General features: G+C 34.6%; 1 protein-coding gene across 2 annotated transcripts in view; it reads left to right on the top strand.

Annotated features, from left to right (window-relative positions):
• The window catches only part of LOC123676265 (rhophilin-2), a 221880-nt gene that overhangs the window by 81793 nt on the left and 112692 nt on the right, over window positions 1-27395 (top strand). The window contains exon 1 of one of the 2 annotated variants that reach the window (XM_045612069.1): window positions 17036-17533. The exons of the other annotated variant lie outside the window; for it this stretch is intronic. Within the exon in view, the coding sequence (XP_045468025.1) occupies window positions 17456-17533 (78 nt within the window). The 5' untranslated portion in view covers window positions 17036-17455. Of the gene's footprint in view, window positions 1-17035; window positions 17534-27395 lie in introns of those variants that run through there. 2 annotated transcript variants of the gene reach the window in all.

Genomic DNA, 27395 nt, shown 5'->3' with positions numbered 1-27395 from the left:
CCATAGAATGATTGGTAATAATACAGTTTCTTCAAGTAATATTAATAAATGGGCTCAAATTTGAAAATTTGAAATGAGCACTTCAAACAATTGGAAAAAAATAACGTTTTTTAAAAGGCAAGAGGAAAACGGTATCGCCAGTGTTCGATAATAAATTTGAATTTTACTCATTTTTAATCATAATATATCATAAGTGAATTTCATAAATTTCATGCGAAATTAAAATGACCCACACAAAACCTTCACTTGGCATAAAATCAACAGAGTTTTTTGCCAAATCTATAAAATCAAGAAAAACAAATACCACAAAACACTACTAAACTATTTCCTAGTGAACCAATTCAATTAGAATTCAGGCCTACCGCAAATACAAATTTCCCAAACCAACAAGATCCTAATTGTTTGGAAGAGCCTAGATAGAACTATTTCAATAAGCATTTGCACTAGAAATATATAAAATTAAAGCACGAAAAATAGACGAAATAATAATAGATTCTTCACGCCTCATTCAAACCCGGCTTTCGCTTCTGAAGAATGATTCAATGTAGAAAACGATGAACAATTATGATGTACCAAATTTTCAATTAAAAGCCTCATAAAATCGGTAACAATAGATGTTAATACTATTTCGAGGAAATCAAAATTACCATTTATTACAATATCCAATTATAATTTAAGAAGGTGTATGATTCAGGCACAAGCAAAATCATCAAGAACCCAGAATCAGTATTGAAATATTTCGAAGACAATTTTTTTATAGAGTCACTCAGCCAAACAGTTTGCGATGACTAAAATATAAATTTTCTAATTGTCAAATTTTCAAACTTTGGTTGTCTAGATCGATTGGTGATGAAATCGATAAGTGCATTTCAAACTTAACCTTCCAGCGGGCGCGCCCTTTGAGTTTCCATGAGCGGGCGCTTGTCGTAAATTTTGCATCATCCAGTGAATTATGTTTTCTTCATAAACATGTTCGGGAATTATTGTGGTCATATGAAAAATGAAATTCAACATCACTTTGGAAGAAATAAAGTTTTATTCAATAAACAAAAACTCATCCAGAACATAAAAATCATGAATTTCATAACAATTCATTTAACGAGTTAATTTTCAGAATCAGCATTCTCATCTTCACAATCATGACAAACCACATTGATTGAAGCATGTTTTTTGCAAGTGAAGGACTGACAACGGCAACATTTCATCGATGCTGAGGTTCTTTTCCTCTCCTTCACACATACCCGACATACACCTCGTTGTGGAAGATTTATTCCTTCAATTTCTTCTGTTGGTTCAACACACTGACCATAAGTCACTTTCAGGAAACATCTAATGTCTTGGGGTAAATGTCTCAGAGTCGATCTAGAGATGAGATGTTTTTTCATTAGGCTCAATGCCAAATTTTCCAGGAATATTCTCCGATGCTTTGGAGCCTTTGTTGGGCAAGCAAATTTGTGTAAAATTTGAGCATTTATGCCTCCTATATTTATTAGAGTGTAGAAAACTACACACGGCTATCTCTTTGTTATTCTAGAGACAGAATACGCAGCACACATTTTGTCGACGGTGTCCACTCCACCTTTGGTTCCGTTATAGTCTAATATAACTTGGGGCTTTCTGGTGTCTGGATCCATTTGGTCGTCGTCATGAAATGTTGACAGTAATGTCACGGATTTATTCTTCCGAGGAAACCATCATTTTGTCCTTTTGGAAACCAAATAGAGATGATCCAACACTTCTTTTTTTGTCTGGCAAGAATTCTTTCGGGATTTCACATTTGTACTAGCTCCTCTTGTGTAAGCGGCTTACTTCCCATAATGAGGCACTATGAAATTTTATTTAGCTGAAATAATAACAAAAATATAGAAATAAATTCGAAATAAAAACGAAAAAGAAAGTTTACACCACAAACTCACCTGTGAGGGCGCGTGTCGTGAAATTTACGCTCAATGAAAATTTCCCGAATATTTGGATATAAAACACTTCTGGGAGGTACTGATCCTGGAATACCTCGAACCTCTTTGCTCTCAAACAAGTCGTTAGAGTGGGAGAAGCAATTATATGTGTTTGTCGTAAATTTTAAGACACCGCGCCCGCTGGAAGGTTAATCAACAAAAATCAGATTGTAGAAATTCAAAGGAGAAATACTGACAAATTCAATTAACTTCAAAAAGGAGTCGCATTATGCATTACAATCATAAATATCTAGATTGACGCTAAACAACATTCATAATGAGTGAATTTCAATTAAAAATTTGAGCAAAATCGTAAAAAGAGGAAGGAGAAATCTATACATCTAATAATAAAACATATTTCATTTTTCGGTGAAAGATTCAATCCCGACATAAGATCTATGGAATTGAATAATTGGTAGATATGTCTCGGCTTTCAAATCGGTAAAATACTGATTGACTGAAATCCAACCCGAATACTTGAAAAAACAACGTTTTGAGTGGCCGCCTTGGTGGCAGCCTGGGTAGATGCCTCGGTGGACTGCCTCTGGCAGCCAGGCTGCTTGCCTGGCTTCCAGATGCTCGAGAGAATGTCTTGTGAGTGGCGGGCATAAAGCTTCAATGTTATTGTTTACATTTTCATATAACATGCAGGTGATCAGTATTCAGATATATGAGCTGATAGCTGTCGTCATGTTCTTGTTGTTGAGGTTGTTTTAATTTTTTTTATTCCGCCTAATATACTCAATCATTAAGTCTTGCTTTATTTTGTGGTGGTTGCTCCGTCGGTTCTGTTTATTATTACCTCCTCGCAGTCGGCTTTCTCACTTTCCGTTAAGGAAACATTCATTCAGTCCTGGATATTTAAAATATCAGAATGATAGAGCTCGGTCGTGTCCATTCCTTATGGTCCTTCTGGTCCTCGTCGAGGTTCTGGTCCTCCTCCACGTGATTTCGCCGTTCCTTGGACCTGTCGCTCGACTCCTAGGGATTTTCGCACCGTCCTAGCATATTATTATCATTATACAGGGTGGCCATTTGAAAACGAAACAGACGAGATTACAGACGAAATAAAGTTTTTCGATAGAAATGCTCGGACAGGTCGATTTCTGTTTCGAGGGGGACAACTTAAGATGTAGGTTACGGACGCATAGCGCTTCAACCCTTGCTACTACAACCCTCACCCCCAAATTTTGAATAGGGAAGATGGGGTGAGTGATACCTCATTTGAAAGGTATTTTTATACTGATTTCAGCACAGTAATTGTTTTTTCATTTTATGCATTAGTTCTCGAAATATTCTTAACTAAGTATTTGAAAATGAAGTAGTGTTTTCATGGCACTTGTAGTGTTTTGTGAAAAATCGACATTTTGAGCTTCAAAACAACCATGACTGTGGCTTCCTTCCTAACTAACTAACGCATGAATATTTCGAGAACTAATGCATAAAATGAAAAAACAATTACTGTGCTGAAATCAGTATAAAAATACCTTTAAATTGAGGTATCACTCACCCCATCTTCCCTATTCAAAAATTGGGGGTGGGGTTGTAGCAGCAAGGGTTGAAGCGCTATGCGTCCGTAACCTACATCTTAAGTTGTCCCCCTCGAAACAGAAATCGACCTGTCCGAGCATTTCTATCGAAAAACTTTATTTCGTCTGTAATCTCGTCTATTTCGTTTTCAAATGGCCACCCTGTATATAAAATAGTGTACCAAGTGTTGGAATTCTAATATATTTTTGTTGAGCCATGTAACCAATGAAATTCATACTTTGCTCGGCCACAATCATTCAAATGCGTAGATATGAGGCTATACTGTGGTCTGGCAATAAATACTCTACCCAAAAAATCCAAAATTTACTGTTTCAAATTTCTCACCCAGACGAAGCACGAAAATTTCTCCATGAAAATTAATCAATAATCAGTTCATGCGATGTCATCTGACAAGTACAGAATGTCGTTAGATGGTCGAGGTCTAGACGGAGATTCTGGAATAAGCACTTGTCCCGATCAAATTGCCAGATGGGCGAAAAACAAAAATCCCATCAAATTCTTCCCGACCACCAAAGAGATGGAGAGAATGCTGGACAGCAATATCACAGCAGTCGTAATTCGCTAAAGAAACAGGACATGATCTCATCATACAAAAGGAGGAGAAGGACTTCATTGTTCTCTTCAGTTCAGATCATTTTCAAGAAAATTTATGTTTTATCTGAATCTATAAACTAGATGAAAAAATTTTCCGTTCGGACTATTTTCTTCTTGAGCATTCATTGACCGAGTCCCAACGAGAGAGTGAACGACTTTCTCTCTTCTCTCCAAAATGGGCATGGTTAAAATATGCGATATATTTCAGCCAAGACGGTACATCATCCGTTCCTTTATATCTTCGAATATTACGACTTATAATAATCGATCTTAACCTTAAAGGTGTCGTTTAATTGCATTGCATTCCTCGGTACACTCGCACGAGGCTGGGCTAACGGAGAAAGTTGTTTGGCTCTTGACTTTGCCAAGAGTGTCGGAAATAAATCATGATCAAGTCCAAGGAGTCGAAGAAACGAGAACTGACGGAGTTTGTGATGATAGTGATGCTGAACTTCCGTTGAGTTCATGTGCTTTTTGCAAATGAGATGCATTTTTATAAGACGGAAGGAGGTATACAAAACATACGAAGTTATCGTACATTTCAGATCTAGGTAATTAAGAATACACCATTTTGTAACAAATATCATTGATGAAAAATGTGAGTGAAGAATGAAAATGATCACCCAATTCAGTCCATCCATTGGTGAATTTTCAACAAGTTGTATTATTAAGTATACCAGCTTTCAGTTTTTCTGTGCTAATTTCAAAACTTTACCTGATAGGCTCCCAAAACAATTTTCATCTCAATTTAAGGCTTTCACAAATTGATTCATGAGCCCCATCTGAATATGTAATGATGGATGGAATATTTCTCCTTATCAAAGGTTTGTGGATTACGTTTCATTTCACTTAAATCATGGCATTTCTCAAAGACTAATTTCTATTAATCCAGTATTCATTTTTAACTCTGCTGTCCCAAAGGAATAAACAACAAGGATAATTATAATAATAATATCATTATTTCCAAATATAATATATACATAAGAAATGAAATGACGTCACAATTGCATAAATAAACTAAACTAAATTCTCACATCTGAAATAATCGCATATTATTACAAAATTATCACAAAAGATTTTGTATATCCAGTTTGCTGTCCAAGGAGGTTCATTGGTTTTAATTCTACACAAAGTGCCTATTGATATTCTTTGTATATATGTTTGAACTAGTGGAATTGTTTCATTTTCCTCCTTCATGGTAGTAGAATAGAAATTGAAATATGTTTGTTTAACTTATGTAGAAGAACTCATTTCAAACTATGTGTCGAACTGTCGATAAAAAGGCTCCAATCGTATGGAGTGTAGCTATTCTGTCAAACCCATTTTTGCTAGGAGTCCTTCCATATTGTTACAGAATACCAGGTTTTCCTTAGCGAAAAAAGGGAGCAGATTCTTATTTATTTGAAGATAAAATGTCTGGATAAAGCAGGTTTTTTCTTTTAACCTGGATGCCAGTTTCATCAGATTCCTTTGAGAGGTTTGGGTCTTTTACTTCAGGTATTTAAGTTTATTTTGAATGAATCTCTGCGGAGTTGTTGAACCTATTTCAGATTCATTTTTGTCATTATAATAAATTTTTTCAACTAAATTAGACGATTTATCTGTATTATATTCTGGGATTTTCGAAAACTTCAAGACGAATGTAAGACAGAAACGGATATTCCTCTCCCAATTTTTTTGGCAGAATCTAGATCAGGGTATGTCTATTCCTGTCGATTGTTTTTATAGATGCCTATAACGAGCAAAAAATACGTCGTCATGGATGGTTTCGCGTTTCGCTCAAAATCAATGATTCACCAAACTTAAGACACTGCCAGACTGCCTCCTTACAACTGTCTACTGTGGCAAATATTCATTCCATGTTTTACATAATGTGGGGCCCAAGATTTATCCTGATCACTCAAATGAATGCGCAAATTGTCAATAAGCTGAGTCAGGGATAGTTTTTCGGCTTTTTTTGAAGTGTATCCGCCACATACATAACAAAAAACATTTAGATGATTCAACAGCTATGTTTTTGGTTGAATCGATCAACTGTAATTCTATTAAATTGGGATAATGAAACACCGGATTTCTTAACTACTATAATGAATTTGGCTGTACAAGTTATATGTTTGCAAGGTAACAGCTACAAGCGTACTGGGGTTCTATGGTGCCCCAATTTCTTGGGGATGTTAATTGTCGCCTTGGATTCTGCATACCAAAGCTCCATCCAGGTCCCTGATTGGTCCACGTCCTCATTCCTTTGTTCCTACGATGTGACTTCAGGATGACCATATGTGGCTCCTGGCGCCAAGGAAGTTCCAGTTCTATTTTTAGCCCTCGCTGATACCTGCAGGGGTTGGCTTTTCGACCTAAATGCGACTTTGTGAATATTCAACTGTCCGTAAAGTTTGTGTGAAATTCACTTGACGCAACAAGCTACATAAGTCTGCTAGTTGATGTCATTCAGCCCTATTTTGTAACTTAAAATCGAATAGAGATAGTATGGATCGAATAGAAATGCACCGGAATCGGATACTCAAGTAGAATTACTATGGATATGGATTACGATTTTTGGCAATGGAAGAAGAATTGGATACCGAATACCAAATTTGAACGCTATAGAAGTGAAACATTCCGATTTCTTATATTACGATCCGATTCTTTCATTTCTATTCGAGTGACAAAATAGGGCCCATTGTTTCAGTTCAGTGTTGAGACTTGAGATATACAACTAAAAAACGACGAAAATTCATACAAAACGATAGCACAACTTGAATTATGGTCAAGGATTTCTTCAAAATTAGTAGGAATGAAGAAGCTATGGTAGGGGCGTTATAGATAATTTCAGAATGAAATAAATATTGGGATTGGGTATGGCCGGTTAACCTAGTATAAGAAGTTTTATTCAGGTATAATTCCAGCTAAATATTTGGCTAATCAGATTATAATTTTGAGTTGCAAATTCACATTTAGGCAGCTACAGATATATTTATTTCTTTGTTTTTGACAGGTATCTGAACTAACATCAATTAACCAGTTGAAAAAATCATTTAACTTGCCAATTATCGCTTATTTAATTTTCTGTGTAGTTTTAGTACGCTCTATCCCATTGAGATACTTTTGTTCAAATTACGCGAGGTAATTTTGAACAGTCTTCCGTTGGGATTAGAGTTTCTGAACTCATTTTCTTGATTCAGTTTCACTTCAACTCAGTATGAAGGCTTTATTAATTCAGGACTCCACAAGGGCTTTTATAATCGAATTATGATGTTCATCTATCCTATCATGGCTTTTGCTTGTGAAGTGTGAAATACACTGTAGAATATACAAGAGAACCAAAATTCGTTCAATTCAATCGATCATGAAAATTATTACTTTTGTTGATTGGGCTGTCAAATTGAATTTGAGGACACCATCACTCCAATGTAAAACTGAAGAAGGGTTACAATTGATTATTTCAAATTGATTCAAGTCATGAGATCAAGACAAAGTATCAAATAACAGACCTATATGCCTCGTATTCAAAAATCAACAAAATCGACAGAAGATGCGATAACAGAATCAGAAGGAGACGTATATGGTTGGTTATATGGAGGGACGGTTGATTTCGGTCGCTTTATAGATCTCGAAAAAGCTTTCTTCACAATTTCACATGAAATTCTCCCCCATAAGCTATATCACTATGGTTTCCGGGACGGCTTATATAACTGAATCAAGAAAAACTTCACTGATATAGAGTACAATCTGTGAATATAGATAACCATATAATAATAATAATAATAATAAATTTTTTTATTCGCAGAAGTATTACATAACAGATAAATGTTCAAAGAAAATATAACACTAAAAAAAATAACGTCTGTAATCATAGTGGAAAAATATTTGTCGAATATAAGATACCACAGGGAACCGTATTGGGACCTTTTCTGTTTTTCATTTACATAAATAGATAATTTTTGGGAAAATCTTCGGCCATGGTTTGGAATGAATGAGTTAAGAATCAGTATTATGAAACGGCAATTCTACATATGGGAATTTAGAAATCGACACCAAAATATCAATACCTGAAGTTGAATATAAGAGGTATCATGGTATATATGGTATAACAATTGACAAACCTTTAAAAGGGGAGAAAGACAACTTAGTATGAAAATCCAGACCTCTTCGTTAGAAGACAGATATTGTCTATATAAACGAAAATTGATGATAATATATGTTAATAATGAAACATTGATTGACCCATCAACTCCTCGATTGAAGTTTGAAATCTAGGTAAGTGTTAAAAATGAACTGAAATTAAACGCAGACATGATTTGATTAAGAAAATCAATACGATAAAAATTTTATGAAACCTACCATTTAGAACGAGATTCCAAGGTAAATAAAAGAAATCGAGATCGAGATTTGAGTGAAAAAAGGCTATATTTCCTTTTCTTTTTTCTTATCAATACAGATGGGTGATGTAAGATTGCCAATTATATGCATCCCTCTGCTGAAGAGTTCTGGTTTATTTCTTGTAGATTCATGAGAATTAATTGAACATATTGGGTACTAAAATGTTTATTTGTAAATCGCGTACATCCACAAGCCTCTGCATTTGATGTTTATGTATAATAAACTGTTATAATAATAATAATCAAAATGAAGAGGGAGGTAAGTGATTTAGATAAAAGTAAAATCACTAACAGACACTATTGTCGTATAGCATAGTGCAAGACCAAGTCTTGGCAACAGATACGTCAGTAATCCAGAAAGCTGATTTATGCAAAAAGACTATTACACTTGAGTGGAATAACTAAATCTGGCATTACTCTTTCCTCTTATTCATGTTGCAAAAAAAATGTTGATTAATTTAATGATATTGATTATGATGAAATAAGGAAGTTGTTCTTTGATATTGAAGAAAAAGTGTTGTGGAAAAATTTTTGGCAAAGTTTTCTCGTGGTTCATTCAAGTTTGTTGCTTTTTGGCAATTTTGCTCATTTGTTCACCTGACTGACATGGTTCGTAAACTTGTCAACATATGTTATTCACGAATTTACGTGATTATACAACTCATGTTCTGAAGAACCAATAGAATTCGTGAATTTTTCATAGTTACGTCGTATTAATAAGTGAATATACTACTTGACGACGTGGTATAATCGTTTTGGTGTTTCGTCTCCTTCCATATTGTGATCATCCCCATAGTAACATTTTTAGACGTTCGCCAAAAAATAAAAGTCAAACTCAGTGAATCATCATTGAATTATCAAAATGCAGGGCTTTGGTTATAGTTATTGAAATTATTCGTTATATAATCGTAACGAATACCACTCGAGCATAGATTTCGACTATACGAACCTCTCCACTCGACGTAGTTCGCGAAACACCACGAGAGCGCAGCTCGAGTGGTGTTTCGCAAACTACGTCTCGTGAATCGGCGTATAATCGAATATTGTCTATGCTCCTGAGATATTATAACTGATTATAATTCACAACTTTCATACTAATCCAAATTTCCTCTCTCAGATACAAAATTACTAACCGCTGTAATTCACTCAACTGTATTTCCACTCATTTCAAATTGTTAATGTTATTCCGATAATTGGAGAATCGCAAGAGAGAAGCCATGCAAATGCAGCTCTTCATATACCTTTTCAACGGATGTCCTTCGGCTTGTGGCCTCAAAGATTTTGTTATTACAGCCGGCTGAAATGGCTGTATGCACAAATGATACGTTTGTCCGATGGTAATGCGAAACCTCTTGATTAGCCATGACCAAGCAAGTGATTATGCAACAATGAGCATCTTGAATCGTCAATTGGTGCGCAAATTGAATCCGGAAAAAAGAACTCTCGGTCTGACTACTCGAATGCAAATCATACCGGTTAATGTCGATTTTCCTTTGTGGTTGCGAAATTATCATAAGCCTGACTGAGGGTTTCGGAACGCGATTAAAACATAATTCTGTATTCATCTGGAAACGGAATCGCTCGAGCTTGAATCAATAGAGCCAACCGGCTCAGAAGTTTTGCGACAGAGGAGATTTTCAATGACACAGAAATTTATGGAATTAAGAAATACCCTAAAGAAAAATTAATGGAATATTTCTATTCGAAGTTATTTTTAGGATTTTTAATTTCATTGATTCATTATTCGCTTATTTTTTATTTTTAAATTCTTCATTCAGCAATTAGATAGAATAAGAAGAAGAATATATAAGCTAAAGTGGTGACAAAATTAAAAGGTAATAAAAAAAAATTAACAAAAAAAAATCATTGCAGGTTGATGCGCCTCGGCATCACCTGGTTAAACTTGTTAATTCAATTGGCCAAATGTTGTTTCATCTTTTGTTTGTTATGGGAATCAGCATAGTTAACATCAGATCGTTTTGGTGGAAATCTAATTTCTGGAGATAAGTTTCAGATCTGCTTCTGATTATCTCTTGAATTTTTGGGATGTTTAGGTCTGTGTGTAGCGACGTAACGTATGGTTTGTAACAAACTAAGGAGCACGGACCATCTGTCGAAGAATTTTTGACTGACATCTTTGTATTAAGTGAATATTTCACTTGCGCAGCCCCAAAGTTCAATTACATACGTCCAAATAGGTTAGATGACACATTTTTACAGGAGGATCATGTTTACAATGGAACGTCTAGATTTATTTCCAGGTAGTCATTGCAGTTCTTTCATTTTGATTTTCATTTTTTTCTTCTTTTTCATTAGGTGGTGCTCCCAAGTCAATTTTTGTTCAAGATGTATACCGAGGTATTTGACCGAATTTGTTTGTGGTTTGGGCACCTTGTTCATTGAGACTGGGGGGCATACTTGTTTTCTCAGGGTGAATGTTATCTGAGAAGATTTGGCTTCATTTACTCTCATTTTCCATTTAATCAACCACTGCTTTATCAGATTTAGGTGAATCTGTATATTGTCAGACGTTTTTTGTGGGTCAGCATCACTTGACAAAATTACAGTGTGTATTATGTTTTATGAGTGTATTTCAGGATTGCATTGAAAAATTGTGGGAAGCGCTTAGGTGAAGTCAGAACCCTCTGAGCGCTTGTCATTCATGCAGCAATTGCGCCCTTGGGGACCACAAAACTGTTTTCAGGGTGTCCCGTAAACCGAAGTCAACCCGGCGCATGCTGATAGCTTAGGTCATGCCCGACCGATTCTAGTAAAAATGTCTAAGTTTCGAAATATCGACAGTTTTATGAAAATAATCAAAATCTACACATAAGTCATTGTTCTGAGTGCCACAGCTACAAATGTTGGTTTTTTGTGATTCTTCTTTCGATCGAAATTTAAAGGTCAATCAGCCTAGCCAACATGACCGAAGATTTTGCCAAGGTACCTGTGGTATGCTGGGAAAACGGAATGGTTCCCACTCTTTTATTTTTTCGAATTTTGTCATCCAACTTTGATCATTTCTGCTATAAAAAATATCAGACTAACACTGCATGTTACGCCAAAAATTAGTCTTTCGAGTCAAATTTTCAATGAAACATCAATATTCTGAAGTTTCAAATCGAAATACACGAGAACGTGTAATTTTTTTTTTAAACCCATAATTAGATATACATATTTCATCATAATGTAAAAATTTTAAAAATGTTGGGAATCATCTTTGAAATGAGTGACATACATTTGAAAAATCTTTTAATTCTCAAAGTGATAGGTATAAAACAGAAAATATATATTTTTTCGTGGAAAAAAACAGTTCATTTTAAAATTCTGTCGAAAATTAAAAGAATCAATCAAACGATTTCCGCACATAATCAAAATGAATCTGCGATGAAGAACCGTGAGAAAGGTAGCATTTTCTAGCCTTGAAAAAGAAAAGAAAAACGTACTTGTTTTCGGCATTCGAGATCTGATGCCGTTCAAGTGTTTTCGTTTCAACGGCTGGAATGACAGACTGAATTGTATTTGATGACGGATTTGCCATCAGTGATTTGAACCACTCCCGCCTGAAAATTAAAAATTCTTTCATATTGTTACGAAATGGTAGAGCGATCTAGGGAACGATCGCTCAAAAATGTGTACCTTTTGATATTTATTTATTCTTGGACATAGAAAATTGAAAGAAATCAATGGTACGATAATAATATTCACAATGAAATTGTAGCAGGTACATATTATTATTTTTGGGTATTTTATTCTGATGTTTTCCTGTACAATTTTCTTCACCTGAAATGCCAAGTTTCCTTGGAAATTCATTGTCTGAAGTTAACTTCAATTGAGGTTGACCTAGCGAAGGTTCATATACTTTCTCTGACGATGTTGGCAGAGATCAAAGCGGAGGAAAATAATCTTTCCATCTTCCCTATCTCCTCGGATTTCTATGCGATTTTTCAAAACCCATAAATCACTTTTATATATAACCCCTTATCTCGGTCAGTAACTCTCCACTGATACCTCCAGATTCTGCGGAATGGATTTCCCTAAGGCTTATTTCAATCATCTCCTCAAGGTGTATTATTATGTTATTACGGAGGCTTGAGCCCTGGCTCAGAGCGATATATGAAATCGTATGAGTTTTCCAGTTGCTGTAAACTGGCCGCAATTTATGATGGTCCATAAAGTTGATCGATTGGGGGTCGAAGATTCGCGTACTCCAAAGCAGATTCCGCAAGATTACAGGTCTTAGCTTTTCCCTCACGTAGCCGGCTTTCCATACCCGTATTTATACGGATGAATTTTCCTCTTGGCTACGCATTTTTCAAGCTGTAGACGTGGTAATTACTCATCCATCTGGCTCCACACACGCATTTACGCAGTAGGCGTATACAAGGGCTGACCATTTACCACTTTATGTTTATGTTCACTTACACAACGAAGGATAGATGATTGTTAGATTCCCCTGGCAAAAAAATGGCTCTATCTTGAGAGATTATTAAGATATCTCTAAAAATTACAACAACAGAACCAGTTAATATTAGTAAGACTAACTCCTGATTGCAATTCTTCCGAATTTGTATCAAGACGTCCAGCTCTTAATATTCAGTCCTATTCTGAAATTTCAAATCGAATAGAGAGTGTCGATCGAATAGAAATGCATCGGAATTGTATAGAATTACCAATTCGATCGAAATCTGTAATTCAAATAGAATTACTATGGATATCAATTACGAATTACATTTGGCTATAGAAAAATAATTAGATACAGAATACCAAATTTATTATTATTATTATTTCTCAGAAAATGTCTCTGTCTCCAAATTGCATATTTGAGAGATTATTGAGATATCTCTAAAATTTACAACAACAAAACCAGTTAATATTAGTAAGACTAACTCCTAATTGCAATTCTTCCGAATTTGTATCAAGACGTCCAGCTCTTAATATTCAGTCCAATGCTGAAACTTCAAATCGAATAGAGAGTGTCGATCGAATAGAAATGCACCGGAATCGTATAGAATTACCAATTCGATCGAAATCTGTAATTCAAATAGAATTACTATGGATATCAATTACGAATTACATTTGGCTATAGAAAAATAATTAGATACAGAATACCAAATTTATTATTATTATTATTATCATTTCTCAGATAACGATCCAATTCGTCTGTTCCTATTCGAGTTACAGCAAAGGGGCCCATTGTCTTCAGAGGTGTTACACTTTTACGTCATAAGAGTTCGAAAATCATCTGCCAGTTGGCTCACCAGTCTATATGCAAAAGTATCACAAATCGCAAATTAGTGGCGTGGTGGTCAATTCTTGTCTACACTCACATTAAATCATAAGATCTCGGTGGCCAGTTGTGATCACCTCTTCGAGAAATAAGAAGGATAGGAAACTTTGTTTGCAAAATTGCTAGTGTTTCGTTGCTTGTTTGGCATCTAGGTTTTCTTCAACACTTCACTTCAACACAATATTATCAAATGTTTTTGAGCGACGCACACGGTTTCAATGAATCGAAACCGTGTGCGACTTCACTAATGTCGCCCAACAGCTCGAAGTCTTTCTGATCAAGACTATTTCACTATTAATATGTTCTTTCTCACGTTCAAAAATAAACACTTTGCATTTTATGGATTCGGTCCCTACTTGATGGTAATCTAATAAAATATGATGATAAATTTTGGAAATTAATTAGGTTTGAAGTTATTTATACTATTCGTTTCTTTATCATCTCTTTAATAGTTTATATTTTTAGATAGTCTCTCATATGTGCTTTGGTCTCCTATGAAATGTCTGATAATTTATAATGAAGTGCACTTTGTAAGATCGACTTCTTTCCACAATGTTACTGTGCTGCATAATCTGGGATGCTTGGAATTACCACTGTCTTTATTATTTTTAACTTTGTTCTCTAAAGATATTTTTCTCATGAGGTCCAATAACGGTTTTAGGAACCGATTCACCTAATTGTTTCATTTTGTTCGTATTTTCCTCCAATTTATTGGTGAAATTTGGGCTTTGATTATGAATTATGTGTCCAAACATTGCTTCTTTATTTCATTAGATTTTTTCCTTTTATAATTATACTTCGGTATTTCTTCTTCTCCGTTGTTGTTTCACCAGAATAGATTGCTTCGAACTTATTTGAATTTATCTTTTTTATGCATTATCCTCCTGAGTCCCGACATAATATTAAAGGTGATATAAAGGTGATATTTGGGATTTCGGTTCATTTAACACTGAAAACGTCACAAAATTTTTTTGAAAAATTTTTTTCAATGAGAAGTACAAAAAAAATAATGTCCAATGAGATGGACATCAGGACGATATCATTATAGATTATTATGTAAATGAAAATTTCTGAAGCAATTATTGCTACCTGTCAAGCACAAAAATAGGGTACATTTCTCACAATGAAATTTAGTTTTCAATTTGCAACCTGGATTTTTACATCTGACTGCGTTCTTGAGTTCACTCGCCACAATTGGTAGATGTAAATTTTTCCCTTTTGAAGCAGATGGGGAGGAAACTTGCGAAACAGACATGTGGAAACTGTTTCTGGTTATTATTGATGGTAATTTATTTTCAGTGGCACTCTCCAGGTTCGCAATTTCAAATAGATAATTTGCATAAGAAACCTTGAAATCGAGAAATTTCGAAATTTCTGCAGATCTGTCACCTAATTTTTTTCTATCGTTTCTGTATAGAATCCACGAGTTAGCTACTGCCAAGTCCATTAAATGAAGAATAGTCTTCACTGTCCACTTTTTTGTTCTGGTGCTGATACGATAATAACTTATCATTCTGTCAATCAGATCGATTCCCCCCATGCAGGAATTGTATTTGCTGACTATGTTCGGTCTTGGGATGTTTATGTATTTGGTGTCTTTTTTGGACCATCGCTTACACTCGTCTTGAGGTTCTACTTGTAAAGCCGTAGAAGCAATCAGAACACTTTTCATATCGTACTAATGTACCACCGAAATGTTTCCATCTGCCCTAACTGACATTTCTGAAGAACCTCGCCCAAGTCTTGCCATTGTCTTTTCAGGTGTTAAATGCACACTCCTGGGAATTCTAGATTTCATTATTGTACCGGTGACTGTCATCTTTTTTTCCAACATGTATTCCAGAAGCGGTATTGTGGTGAAGTATCTGTCAATGAAAATATGCGTTCCTTCTTTCAAGGTTTCAGTTAATCTGATAACAGATGAAGGGCCGATTCCTAGATTTTTAGATTTCTCATGTAAAAAAGTGTTTTTTCCTTGATAAATTTCAAAGTCGAGAATAAGCCCGTCAGGGGTCGCACAAACAAAATTTTTCAGTCCCTCAGGATTAGGCTTACCTCTAATAAATTGCTTCATTCTGCAAACTCCAGAGAAGGGAATCATTTGTTCATCGATGGCAACTTCTGAGTATCTCGGTAACATCAAACACCCCTTCCGAATACGATCAATTAGAGGACGAATGTTGTACAACCGGTCGAGCGTTTTTTCTTGAGGTGTGACATTGTTATCGATCACTACTTTCAGATTATTCCTAATCAAGAAATATCGATCCCTGGTCATTGCAGTAGCTATTGCACTAACTTTAGTTGTTTTTGCCCAGTACATTCTTTCTTGGGGATATTTCAAACATGACATCAAAATTGTAATATCTATAAACTTTTTAATTTCTGGTAATATCAGATTCATTGATTTTCCCTTCTCTTCCAAAAATTTCACATTCGTGCAATCACAAATATTCTGGAGAATCTCATCATCCAGATACATTTTTAAATAATCCTGAACTTTCCAATCTCTGCGAGATTCGACGTTGTCAACAGGTTCTTCAAACACGAAGTTTGGTGGAATAAAGTTTTTCAATATTTTCCAATTCATGCGGTTTCTGTTATAAACCCGTTCAGTAGTTATCCTTTCTCTAATCACACTTAGCGGCTCGTCATCAGAATCTTCTTCAGACAAAATGTCCTCAGGAGCGTCCTCAATTTCCTGGATATCTTGCTGAATCTCGAAATCAACTTCATCATTAGAAAAATCATCTAATTCTAAGTCTGAACAGTCGGCATCCAGAAGTTCGATTTTTTCATCGTCTACTCCAAATCTCAGTCGTTTTTTCGTCCCGAAAATCGCTGAAAGAGAAAGTATCGTTATGTGGAAAAAGTTTGAGTATGACCTACTGTCCAACTGGATGGACAGGTACAAAAATAGTCATTTTTTGTTCAATAATAACGTTTTTGCGGCTGAAAAAGTAGATTGCAGTGTCGTTTGCAAACTAGGTTATCTTGCTCGTGCTTTTAGAATATGTCTTAAAAAGTTATTATGCATCAGGTTTCCTATTACAAAACCTTGCGCAGTCTGCAAACTGGAATATCGTGCGTGATTTTAGAATATGTTCAACAACGTCATAAAACAGTAGGTTTCCTATAACAGAACCATGTGGAACACCTGATGAAAAAAAGGATGGTTCGACGCAAAAATGAATTTTCCATGTTGAAAAAATTCGAATATGGTTGTTCCAACCAAAATTATTGATATAACTTCGTTAATATTTCAGAGGCCGAATTTCCCGAATGAAAATTCGTTCTTCGCCGCACGACCCCGTATACACGAAAGGAGAAAATACACGGACATCCCTCCCATAGTGATTCGGTTATTCGGAGTGCACCAGGCGAAACCTCTTACTTCTTCGAAGGCACTTCCTCTGGCAACCTCATTTCTAACTCCATGCCCGGCCATGTACCGTAACTGAACTTCTTCAGTATCGCAGACACCTGTGACCGACGACGCATCCGACGACGGTTCATTCTTCTCCGCGACGTTCGATTGTTTTGCGCGCCGCTCTCTCGAATTTCGGTGAAAACCATCGCGACGTCCGCACAGCGAGGAAGCTCGGCAGGAACCGGTGCGGTGCGACAACACGAAGTTTTTGTTATTTGCTGTTTTTCTGTTTGTTGTGATATGTGTGGTGCCTGTTATGAGCAGCGCTAAGGTGTGCACTTTTGGAAATCGGGGCCAACAAATGTTGCTGATACCGGACATAACGTTGCCTCAGGTGAGGAAAACAAATCCGATGGATTACAGATCGCTACACGCGAATGTAGTCCATGCAAAAATCTAATTGGTACATGTGTATCTCTTGATTGCGGAGTGACCAGATCGCGAATAGTTATAGGGACTTTTACTTTTCTTGTTTCCTGATCGGTTGGTGTGCGTGCTCATTACCTATATCTTGGCTGAAGTGGGCTTTGAGAAAATTGGTACTTGTGTAAAGAATCAATATCATCATTAATTCATACTGGATTTGAATTTAGCGTTTCGATTAAAAAAATCTTGCGAATTATGTTGAAAGTTTGACGCACTCAAGACGTTATTCATTATATCGAACAACATCTTATTCTATTACTACTATAGTTTATAATTTGGATTTGAGAGCCAACAATCGGAATCATGTGAAATAATTTACTTGAATTGCAATTAGATTATAAACACATACTTTCGACTATTAATGAGTTTACCTACTTATATGAATGCACAATTTGCTTGAGGTACTTCATATCTTTGATAAGCATTTTTGGGAAATTGTTATATTTCATGTGAAATGCTATATTCTACATCGTTTTTGATGAATATAAAAATTCCATCAAGTTTTTATTCAATTCGGTTTTATTTATATTTAGCTTTCATTATCCAATGTAGTATTACTATCAAATTTTAATATGTAGTTGAGTACCTACTACAAACTTCATGCTATGAAGAAATGATAAATCATAATATAGTAATAATAAAGAAAAATAAATTGAATAATAACTATTTGCTGTTTTTGATATATGATGTTCATGATTTATTATTGTTTTTTAGACATTGAAAAAGGGTTCAGCCCTCGGTTAAGCCCGAAAAGTTTTTTTATATTTTTGACGTTGATAAAATCAAAATAAAAAATTTTGTAAAGGACAATCCCTACAAATCAAATACCCAATACATCAGATTAAATAATAACATTTACTCATAAATTCGATGTTTCCACCAAAAAGTGATTGGTACGAGGTCCATTAAACACAAAATATGTTTTATTTATCAATTGCCTTCAATTTTTCCCAGCGAAAATACAATGATCAAAACAGATTTTGAAGAATGGAAGTTGCGGAATATTCTTTTATTTTCTCATTAACTGAAACCAGATGCCTCGAAGTGGTTATTCGAGTTTTGAAAATAGAAGAATATCGGACAGTATCAAATCAGGAAAATACGGTGGTTCGAAGATTCGTTGAATTCTTTACCAGGAATTCTTCTGGGTGCATTATCGTTCAGAAGGAATCCATGAATATTTCTTATGTAAATTTGGTTCCTTCATATTAAACAACCCCTTCAACAAAAGAAATTCCATAAATGACAAATAATAAATATCGTTTGAAAATTATGTACGCTGAAAGTTGAGATGGGAAGTCCTGCCCTCGGTCCTACCCCACCCGCCGTATTCTCCATACATTGCTCCCTCGGACTATTACTTGTTTCGATCAATGACACACGGCCTGGCTGACCAGCACTTCCGGTCTTATGAAGAAGTAAAAAATTGGATCGATTCGTGGATCGCTTCAAAAGATGACTACTTTTTTCATCGCAAGATTCGTACGCTTCCCGAAAGATGGAAGAAAGTAGTGGCCAGCGATGGACAATACTTGGAATCATAAATGTATAAGTATTTTACAATAAAGCCTCGAATTTCGAAAAAAAAACGGTGGAAACGAAGTTGGACGCCTGTGTATAATGAATAGAAAAATGTTTAATTCGAAATATTAATATATTGAATCAATTGGAAAGCATATTTGAAATGACAAAATAGGGCACGGTAATTTGCACATTTTTTTCAAAATTCTGCTTGAATTTTCTATGCTTCTTAGGAAGCAGTCAACTTCAATTCAAATTTTGCAAAAGCTTGAAATTTTATATCTATACATAAAATCCCAACTCGATCGAAAAGCTTGAAATTTTCGATCGGATCTCCGATCAAAGAAATATTGAGATATCCGAGGAGATATCATGATTTTCTACAGAGTATTCTTTAATTGGAGGTACAAACAAAAATAACAGATTCCTCATATCATCAATCGATTTGTTTTTTCAGATACAGGGTGTTCAAGTTTGATTTTTTTTTTCATAGCACCTTTTCTTTACAAGATATTCAATTTAAATTTGGCATAGATCTTTCAATTCAAAGTGCCCGCTTCATTCCTGCAGAAATTTCAAACAATTCTCTTGTAATCTTGAAGAAAATCGAAATTATTATAAAGATCCAGTTATGTTATTGAGCAGTGGTGAATAAATCAATTATAAATTTTGGTATTCACCCAATCTATAGCGAAGTTTAATAAAGATTCGATAGACTGGTGAAATCACCACAAAAAGTAGGATCACAAGAAACATCCTATTTCTCCAAAAACGAAGCGTTGGCCGGACTATGTCTATAGGATTTTTTTTTAATTGTCCATAGAATTTCTAATAATCCTTTGTACTTCCAATTTAGGAACAACCTGTATATTTAGGAGATTTCGATTAAGTATGTTATAAAATAATTATTCCATATCCGATGTTTTGGAATTATCAGGAAAAAAAATTTCAACGGCCATATACATGATTTTGGCCATTGGCCCCGTATTCGAAACCCGAAAATTTCTTTTTAGATTGTTTTCGTTCGAGAGTTATCGTGTTTTACGGACAGCTGGACTGGAGCGGAAGAATTGAATTTGACCGCGAGTTCGTTATCAGTGAATCGAAAATTATCGGTAAGTCCGTTCCCGGCTCAATATTCGAAAATTGCAGCCCTCTGTTGGGGAATGAGCCTTCAGAACCTTGAAATAAATTTTAATCTACAAAGGAATTTCATTAAGATATATAGGTACATATTGCTTTTATTTTTCGTTCTTCAAAGTTTAGACTGGTATGGGGACAAATAACTGTTTTATTCGCTTTTAAACTCAATGAAATAATATTTGCATCCAGATTTTGTTTTCGAGATGAAATATTTCATGGTAAAGTAAATTCGTAGAACCTTCTGTTGAATTTGTCGTGTTTCTGAATTCCAGTTAACTTAATCTTCTACGACGTGAGAAAAATACTGAATGTGATGATGGAATTTTCCTCGAATTGTTTGATTTTCTAGCGATCCTGAATTTAACTGTTGTTTATTTGTTTTCGATTGAGTAAAATTAGCTGCTATTTTGATTGTAAATTTTAAGAATTTTATTCATTCGAATAAAATGAAACAATTCATTGAAATAATAATCAACCAAAGGGTTGATTCGTCTAGCTTGTAGCACAGTGTACCTTTTATTTATATACAAATACAAAACAATCACCCAAATAGATCTCTAATGTTCTCCAATGAAACTTGAAATTGTGAGAAATCTTGAATAATATTTAGGATTAAAAAATAAACATGACATAACATAAAAGTAACACCATGGAAAGATATGGTACTAAACGACTCGTACAAGAATATTACATATAGATATTGCAATTAATGCAATACTATATTACTATATTACTACTATATTAACTTTCGTCAAGCTACATGCTATAATTATCATATATTAATTAAATGTTGCTTATATTCTTCATTTCACCAATATTGGTAGAAAAAATTTACACCTCTTCTATGTGCTTGCTTTTCAAGAGCATATATATTACGGAAGTAAATTCATTTTATTTTATCCCGTAAAATTAAAAATATATATAGTATAGTATAGATTAGAAAATTGACCGAACAGAAATAATCAATAAGTACTGATAATAATGAAGATTTTAAAGTGGAACGTATTGAGCTGTATTGCCCGAATTTTTTAAAACGAATTGATTATTTTTTGTTTGGAAATAATTAAAAGTTTATGACGAGTATTCAAATATCAATCATTTTCTCTCGGTATATGAAATTCTCCAATTTCAAACCGTGAATGGTCTCAAATAATAAAATTCGATTCACTGAATATGAATGCATCCTAAAATTCTATTCTGTCCGTCCGTAAATACCATAACTCCTGGAACGGAAAGACCTAGAAAATTGAACTTTTCAAGATAGATTACGATCCCGAATGCCGTTGAATTTGTTCAAGAGCAAAATCGGATTGAGGCTTCCGTAAAAAGGGCGTTCGAAATTTTGTAGAAAAATTAGATCTGCTTCTTCTCTGGCATATCATTTGTCTACAGTGACATTCTACGAACTATTGTATTTATCATATACAACAACACTGTTTGAATTTAATTCAAAACAATTCATATTGTAGTGGCTTTTTTTTTTGAGGGAACAAACCTTTAACCTTTATGCTATAGTGACTGCACCGATTGCTTGGCAAATATGTATTTCATTTCATAGTCATTATTTCAATTACATGATTCTTCTAGAAAACTGAAAGGACAACGTTAAATTTCAAGAGATTTCTAACAAAAAACTTGCTACAGTCTACTTTACCTGATCATATAGAAAACTGTAAACGTTTATTTTTTCTGTAATAATTAGATTGTCATGAGGAACCTCCGAAATGAAGAATAAAATCATACATAAAATCCGTTTTCTACCATATTAAATTTCATTTGTTATACGAAACAATTAACGACATTTATATTTCATAAGAGCTTTCCACATAACCTTGATTTGATTATTCAACAGTGATAGGCATAGATTAATAATTATATATAATAGGGAAGATTACAAATTAGCCTATGAAGAAACGAATTGACTATTTATTGATTATTGTGCACATGATAGAAGTAACTGAAAATCCAATGACGTAAATTTTCCGAATATTTTCCAAGATATGGTTAACTAGAAGGAACCATAATGGAACGCCCATCTCTTCAGGGTGATCCCCTACAGGAGTAAATTGTTCCACTATGCCTTCAAACGAGGAGGACTCGACTAGCACAAAAGAATTCAATAACAAGACAAATTAGATGATCAATTGATGCCGCATTCTCGCTTCTCTCTTCTTCCACCATCAACACAGTTTTTTCACGTGTTCTTATTCCGGCATAAAATCCGTTTCCTCTACCTCCAGAATCTCCGGTTGATTGGAAATCCTATCTCATCGGCCTCTTTCCTCGGTTTTTTATCGAATTATTTGCCATTTGGAAATTCCGGGGAAATGAGATCCGTTTTTCTATGGATTGAATCATCTGGATTCCATACGATCAGTGATAACCTCGGTAATAACCGGTTATCACTGCAACCTATGATTCGGGTATCTCAAGTCTTGCCAAGAGGGTAGAATAAGTTAGAATTGTGCGAAAATTCTCTAAATTTCGACTGAACCCCTTGCCTATTGAAAATATTGTTACCCAGAATTCGTAATTCATTCATATTTCACATGAAAAATATCCTGCCTTCATTCACAACCCATAACAAATTCAACAGGAAAAAACAGTACATATTGACAATTTCCGATAAAGGAAAATTTGAAATGCTTCAACCTACTCAAAAATTTCAAGATTACGGGTTATTTCTCGCGGAAATTATTTTTCTTCCAAATTAAATTACAGGTAATAATTTGTTATGAAAAAGTAAATCAATTGGTTGCTAGGAATGTTTACCATAATTTACTATTCCTTTTTATTTCGTATAAGAAGTGTCATTCAATAAATTATCTCTGTGGATTTGAGCTATAGGTTCTTAACATAGCAAAATCTGGAAACTATTAAGGTTTTCCGACTTCGCGGTATATAATATCATATTCAGTGTCGTCGGATCAATACAATGTCATGCTCGAATGTCACCAATTTTTCTAGAAAATACTTTTTAAAGCGTCAAGCTAGGAATCAATCCTTTGAGCTGAAAGGATCAATGTCGAATATCAGCCGCTTTTTTAACCCAATCATATGCAATCAGATCTTCTTTAGAAGACGAACTTACAGACCTATTACTATTTTCGGTTTTTCCATTCTTGAAACGTAGTTTAGAAATTTCAAGAGGGCTCAAAAAATGATAATTATGATTATACAACTCATGTTCTGATGAACCAATAGAATCCGTAAATTTCCCATAGTTACGGTGTATTGATGAGTGAATACTACTTGACGACGTGGTATAACCCTTTGGTGTTTCGCCTCTTGCCATATTGGGATCATTTCCATAGTAACATCCTGGACGTCAAGAAATAAAGGTCAAGCTCAATGAAATGTCATTGAACTATCAAAATGCAGTGCTTTGGTTATAGTTATTGAAATTATTCGTTATATAATCGTAACGAATACCACTCGAGCATAGACAATATATTTCGATTATACGAACCTCTTCACTCGACGTAGTTCGTGAAACACCACTCGAGCTGCGCTCTCGTGATGTTTCGCGATTTTATAACTGATAACCAAACTACTCTGATAGATTTTCGAAAATTATATTATTATTTCGAAATGGATATCCTGGAATTCACTACCCCTTATCTGTAGGTAAGTGTTAAAAAAAAACAGTCAAAATTGTAAGGAATTAAATCAGCTCAAATCAAATAACGAATAATGGGAGAGCTTCTATGGAGTAGTCCACCACCAATAAAAGCACGTTAACGATTAAGATATTCTGTTAATTAGGTAAAAATGACAAAGCATAAAAAAATGTCAGTTTTTTTGATAAATTTGGACGGTTTTTATTTGAAAAGCCATATCCTAATGGTAATACTTGAAGACCATTTTTTTTTTAATTTACTGAAATTGGTAGCAGAAAGCAGGCAGTTTACATAGCTGGAGGAAATCTTGTCAACTGGAGTTGTAAAGCATGAGCCTTAAAATTAAGAATTCCACAATTTTGAATACCACCAAGAAAGGTTTTAAATGTTAGCTTCAATCAGAAATGCCTTGAAAGCTAATTTATCCAGATTATAAAGGGTGTTTTTTTTAGAGCTATAGAACTTTAAATTGCAATAAAACAACGATGGATTATTCGATTGACATGAATTTTATTTATCCGCAAGAAAATCTTGTGGCATTACATTTTAAATATGATTTCTGGCACATGACCGCCACGGCTGGCTCGGATGTAGTCCAATCTGGACGTCGAATTTTCGATGACTTTTTCCAACATTTGTGGCCGTATATCGGCAATAACACGGCGAATGTTGTCTTCCAAATGGTCAAGGGTTTGTGGTTTATCCGTATAGATCAATGACTTTACATAGCCCCAAAGAAAGTAGTCTAGCGGTGTTAAATCACAAGATCTTGGAGGCCAATTCACAGGTCCAAAACGTGAAATTAGGCGGTCACCAAACGTGTCTTTCAATAAATCGATTGTGGCACGAGCTGTGTGACATATTGCGCCGTCTTGTTGGAACCACAGCTCCTGGACATCATGGTTGTTCAATTCAGGAATGAAAAAGTTAGTAATCAAGGCTCTATACCGATCACCATTGACTGTAACGTTCTGGCCATCATCGTTTTTGAAGAAGTACGGACCAATGATTCCACCAGTCCATAAAGCGCACCAAACAGTCAGTTTTTCTGGATGTAACGGTTTTTCGACATACACTTGAGGATTAGCTTCACTCCAAATGCGGCAGTTTTGTTTGTTGACGTAGCCATTCAACCAGAAGTGCGCTTCATCCTTCATCCCTAATCAAAATGAAATGGACGTAGTGCGCGATACGTATTGCGCACAGAACCATTGTTTTCGAAATAAAATTGCACTATTTGCAAGCGTTGTTCAAGCGTGAGTCTATGATGAATTGCCAAACCAAACTGAGAATAAATCACTTGACAGCTGTCAAATCGATCGCCATCTTGAACAGTAATGTCAACTTGAAGTTATATACCTCGAAAAAAAACACCCTTTGTTATATTCAAATTTTTTAATTTTTGAATTCTAAAATTTACATTATCAATAATCACCATTACTTTTATTCAACAAAAGCCAAAGTAATGATTTTACGTTTCCATCAGTTTCACCTCATTTTACTTCATCGTTTGAAATGGTTATTCAAGGCACATCGCCTATCATCAATCAATCTACAAATATTGGCCGATCCATCCACAAGGCCCGTTGATTCGTCAATGGGCAAAATTTATTGCTCTACGTAAATAATTGTAACAGATTTCCGGAAGAGCAATATTTTTCCTGTGAACTTTACCAGGAAGAGGGAGAAATATAAAAGTTTACGTGTCTGTGGCTTCAATTAAGTCCAGGAAGATTTATGAGTTCGTGTTTATTAAATCCTCTGGTGGTAAATTATGATCATGAGCTTTCCGCCAGTAACAGACCCAAGATATCATGGAAACTTCTCTGTTTAAGTACGGAATTTCGTGAAAATCCTTAAACAACTTTTCGTTGAGAATTACCAATAATCTTCAAAATATTCCATACAGTGGTAGTTCACTTTTTATACGGATGAAGAAGTTATCTAAGCAACGGATTAGTGCAGATCTTTCACAACTTTGTTTCAGATTCAACAAATTGGATTCGTTTCAAAATTCAGTATCAAAATATCAGTTGCGTATTTTCCAGATCACAAAAAAACGTTTTCGTCTGGAAAAGCTTCGTTGACGATCTAGAAAGTGTTGAGGTGTCAATATTTATACATTTTTCATTATTTTTTCAATAATAATAATTCCACATCTAAATGCTCGATCCAATCTGTAGTTTTGAAATTGTAAGGAAAACAAAATTTCGAACCATCCATTCTCTGTTGTCCATAGCCATAGGTCTTGCTCCATTCCATTTTTGTCCTAATAATTAATTTATTATTTCAGTTGAAGTGTTATTCGACGTTTGCTCTGATCTTCCTCTTCCATTTTTGTAACAGGTCTTTCGATGTTCATTGCATTTAAATATCCTCACCAGCTAGTTGTATTTTATCTATGAATTCGTGTAATGGTTCTATTTCTAGATCTCGACATATTTTTTCATTTCTTATTTTATGCATCCTAGTTATGACCTTCATTCTTTTTAGGTATTTCATTTCCACAGCTTGTATTTTTCTTCTATGTTTGCCACTCAATGCCTATGATTCACATAAAAATGTCACTGTCAGTCTATATATTGTTTTATATACTTTGAATTCTGAGATATCACCTTCTTACTCATGAAATTTCTGTATTTTTTTGGTTTAATTTCATTGTGCTGTTTATTATTTTATTTGTTTCTATAGCTTGTCTCCCTTATTGATCTAAGTCAACTCCCAAGTAACTAAAATTATTCACCTTTTTTGTTAGTGCATTTCCATAAATATCAGAATTGTGAATTCGTAATTTTTTTTTATCACTTCATAAAGGGAGCCAATATGGGATCCATAAGAAAAAAAATTGACCATCGCGTCTCTGAAACAATGTAAAACAGATAAAATCTAACGACACCTTCGGAATCTCTATATATTGGATTATGGCTACAAACCAAATTTCGTGAAGTTGTCTCCAGAAACAAATGAGTTATACACAAAAAAATTAAATCTCAATTCAATTCAATAGTTTTTTCGAGATATCTCGAGAACCATTGGAGATATTTTGAATCTGTTAAAACCAATACACTAATCCCTAAATAACGCAACTTTTTAGTATTTTAAGCCATCCTGTATCTCTAAAGGTTTTCGTATCCCTGTAGTGCCCCTCTAAATAATAGTTCTAACCCTGTATAGTTACATAATGTAAAATTTTTCAATTACTTATACATCAAATGAATTTCAATAAGTTAATATTCATTGCTTCTACATACCAATACTAATATGTTTTCTTTTTTTCAGGTGAGTTTCTCAATTCCCTCATACTCGTGCATTTAATTCCAAATCTTTGAAATGACGCCTTTCTTCAAACTTGTGAGTATGCCTTCAAACAACGCAGTGTGGAAAAGTCACACATAAGCGATCGAAATCATTGCAAGACATCAAGTCCATCACATGATTGATTAGCTACCATTAATCAATTCGATGGAAAAAATGACAGATTAAAAG

Source organism: Harmonia axyridis, chromosome 1, assembly GCF_914767665.1.
Source record: "Harmonia axyridis chromosome 1, icHarAxyr1.1, whole genome shotgun sequence".
NCBI classification, from domain to species: Eukaryota; Metazoa; Arthropoda; class Insecta; order Coleoptera; family Coccinellidae; genus Harmonia; species Harmonia axyridis.
Note: the sequence above shows the minus strand (reverse complement) of the source record. Positions and strands in the feature narration are given on the sequence as shown.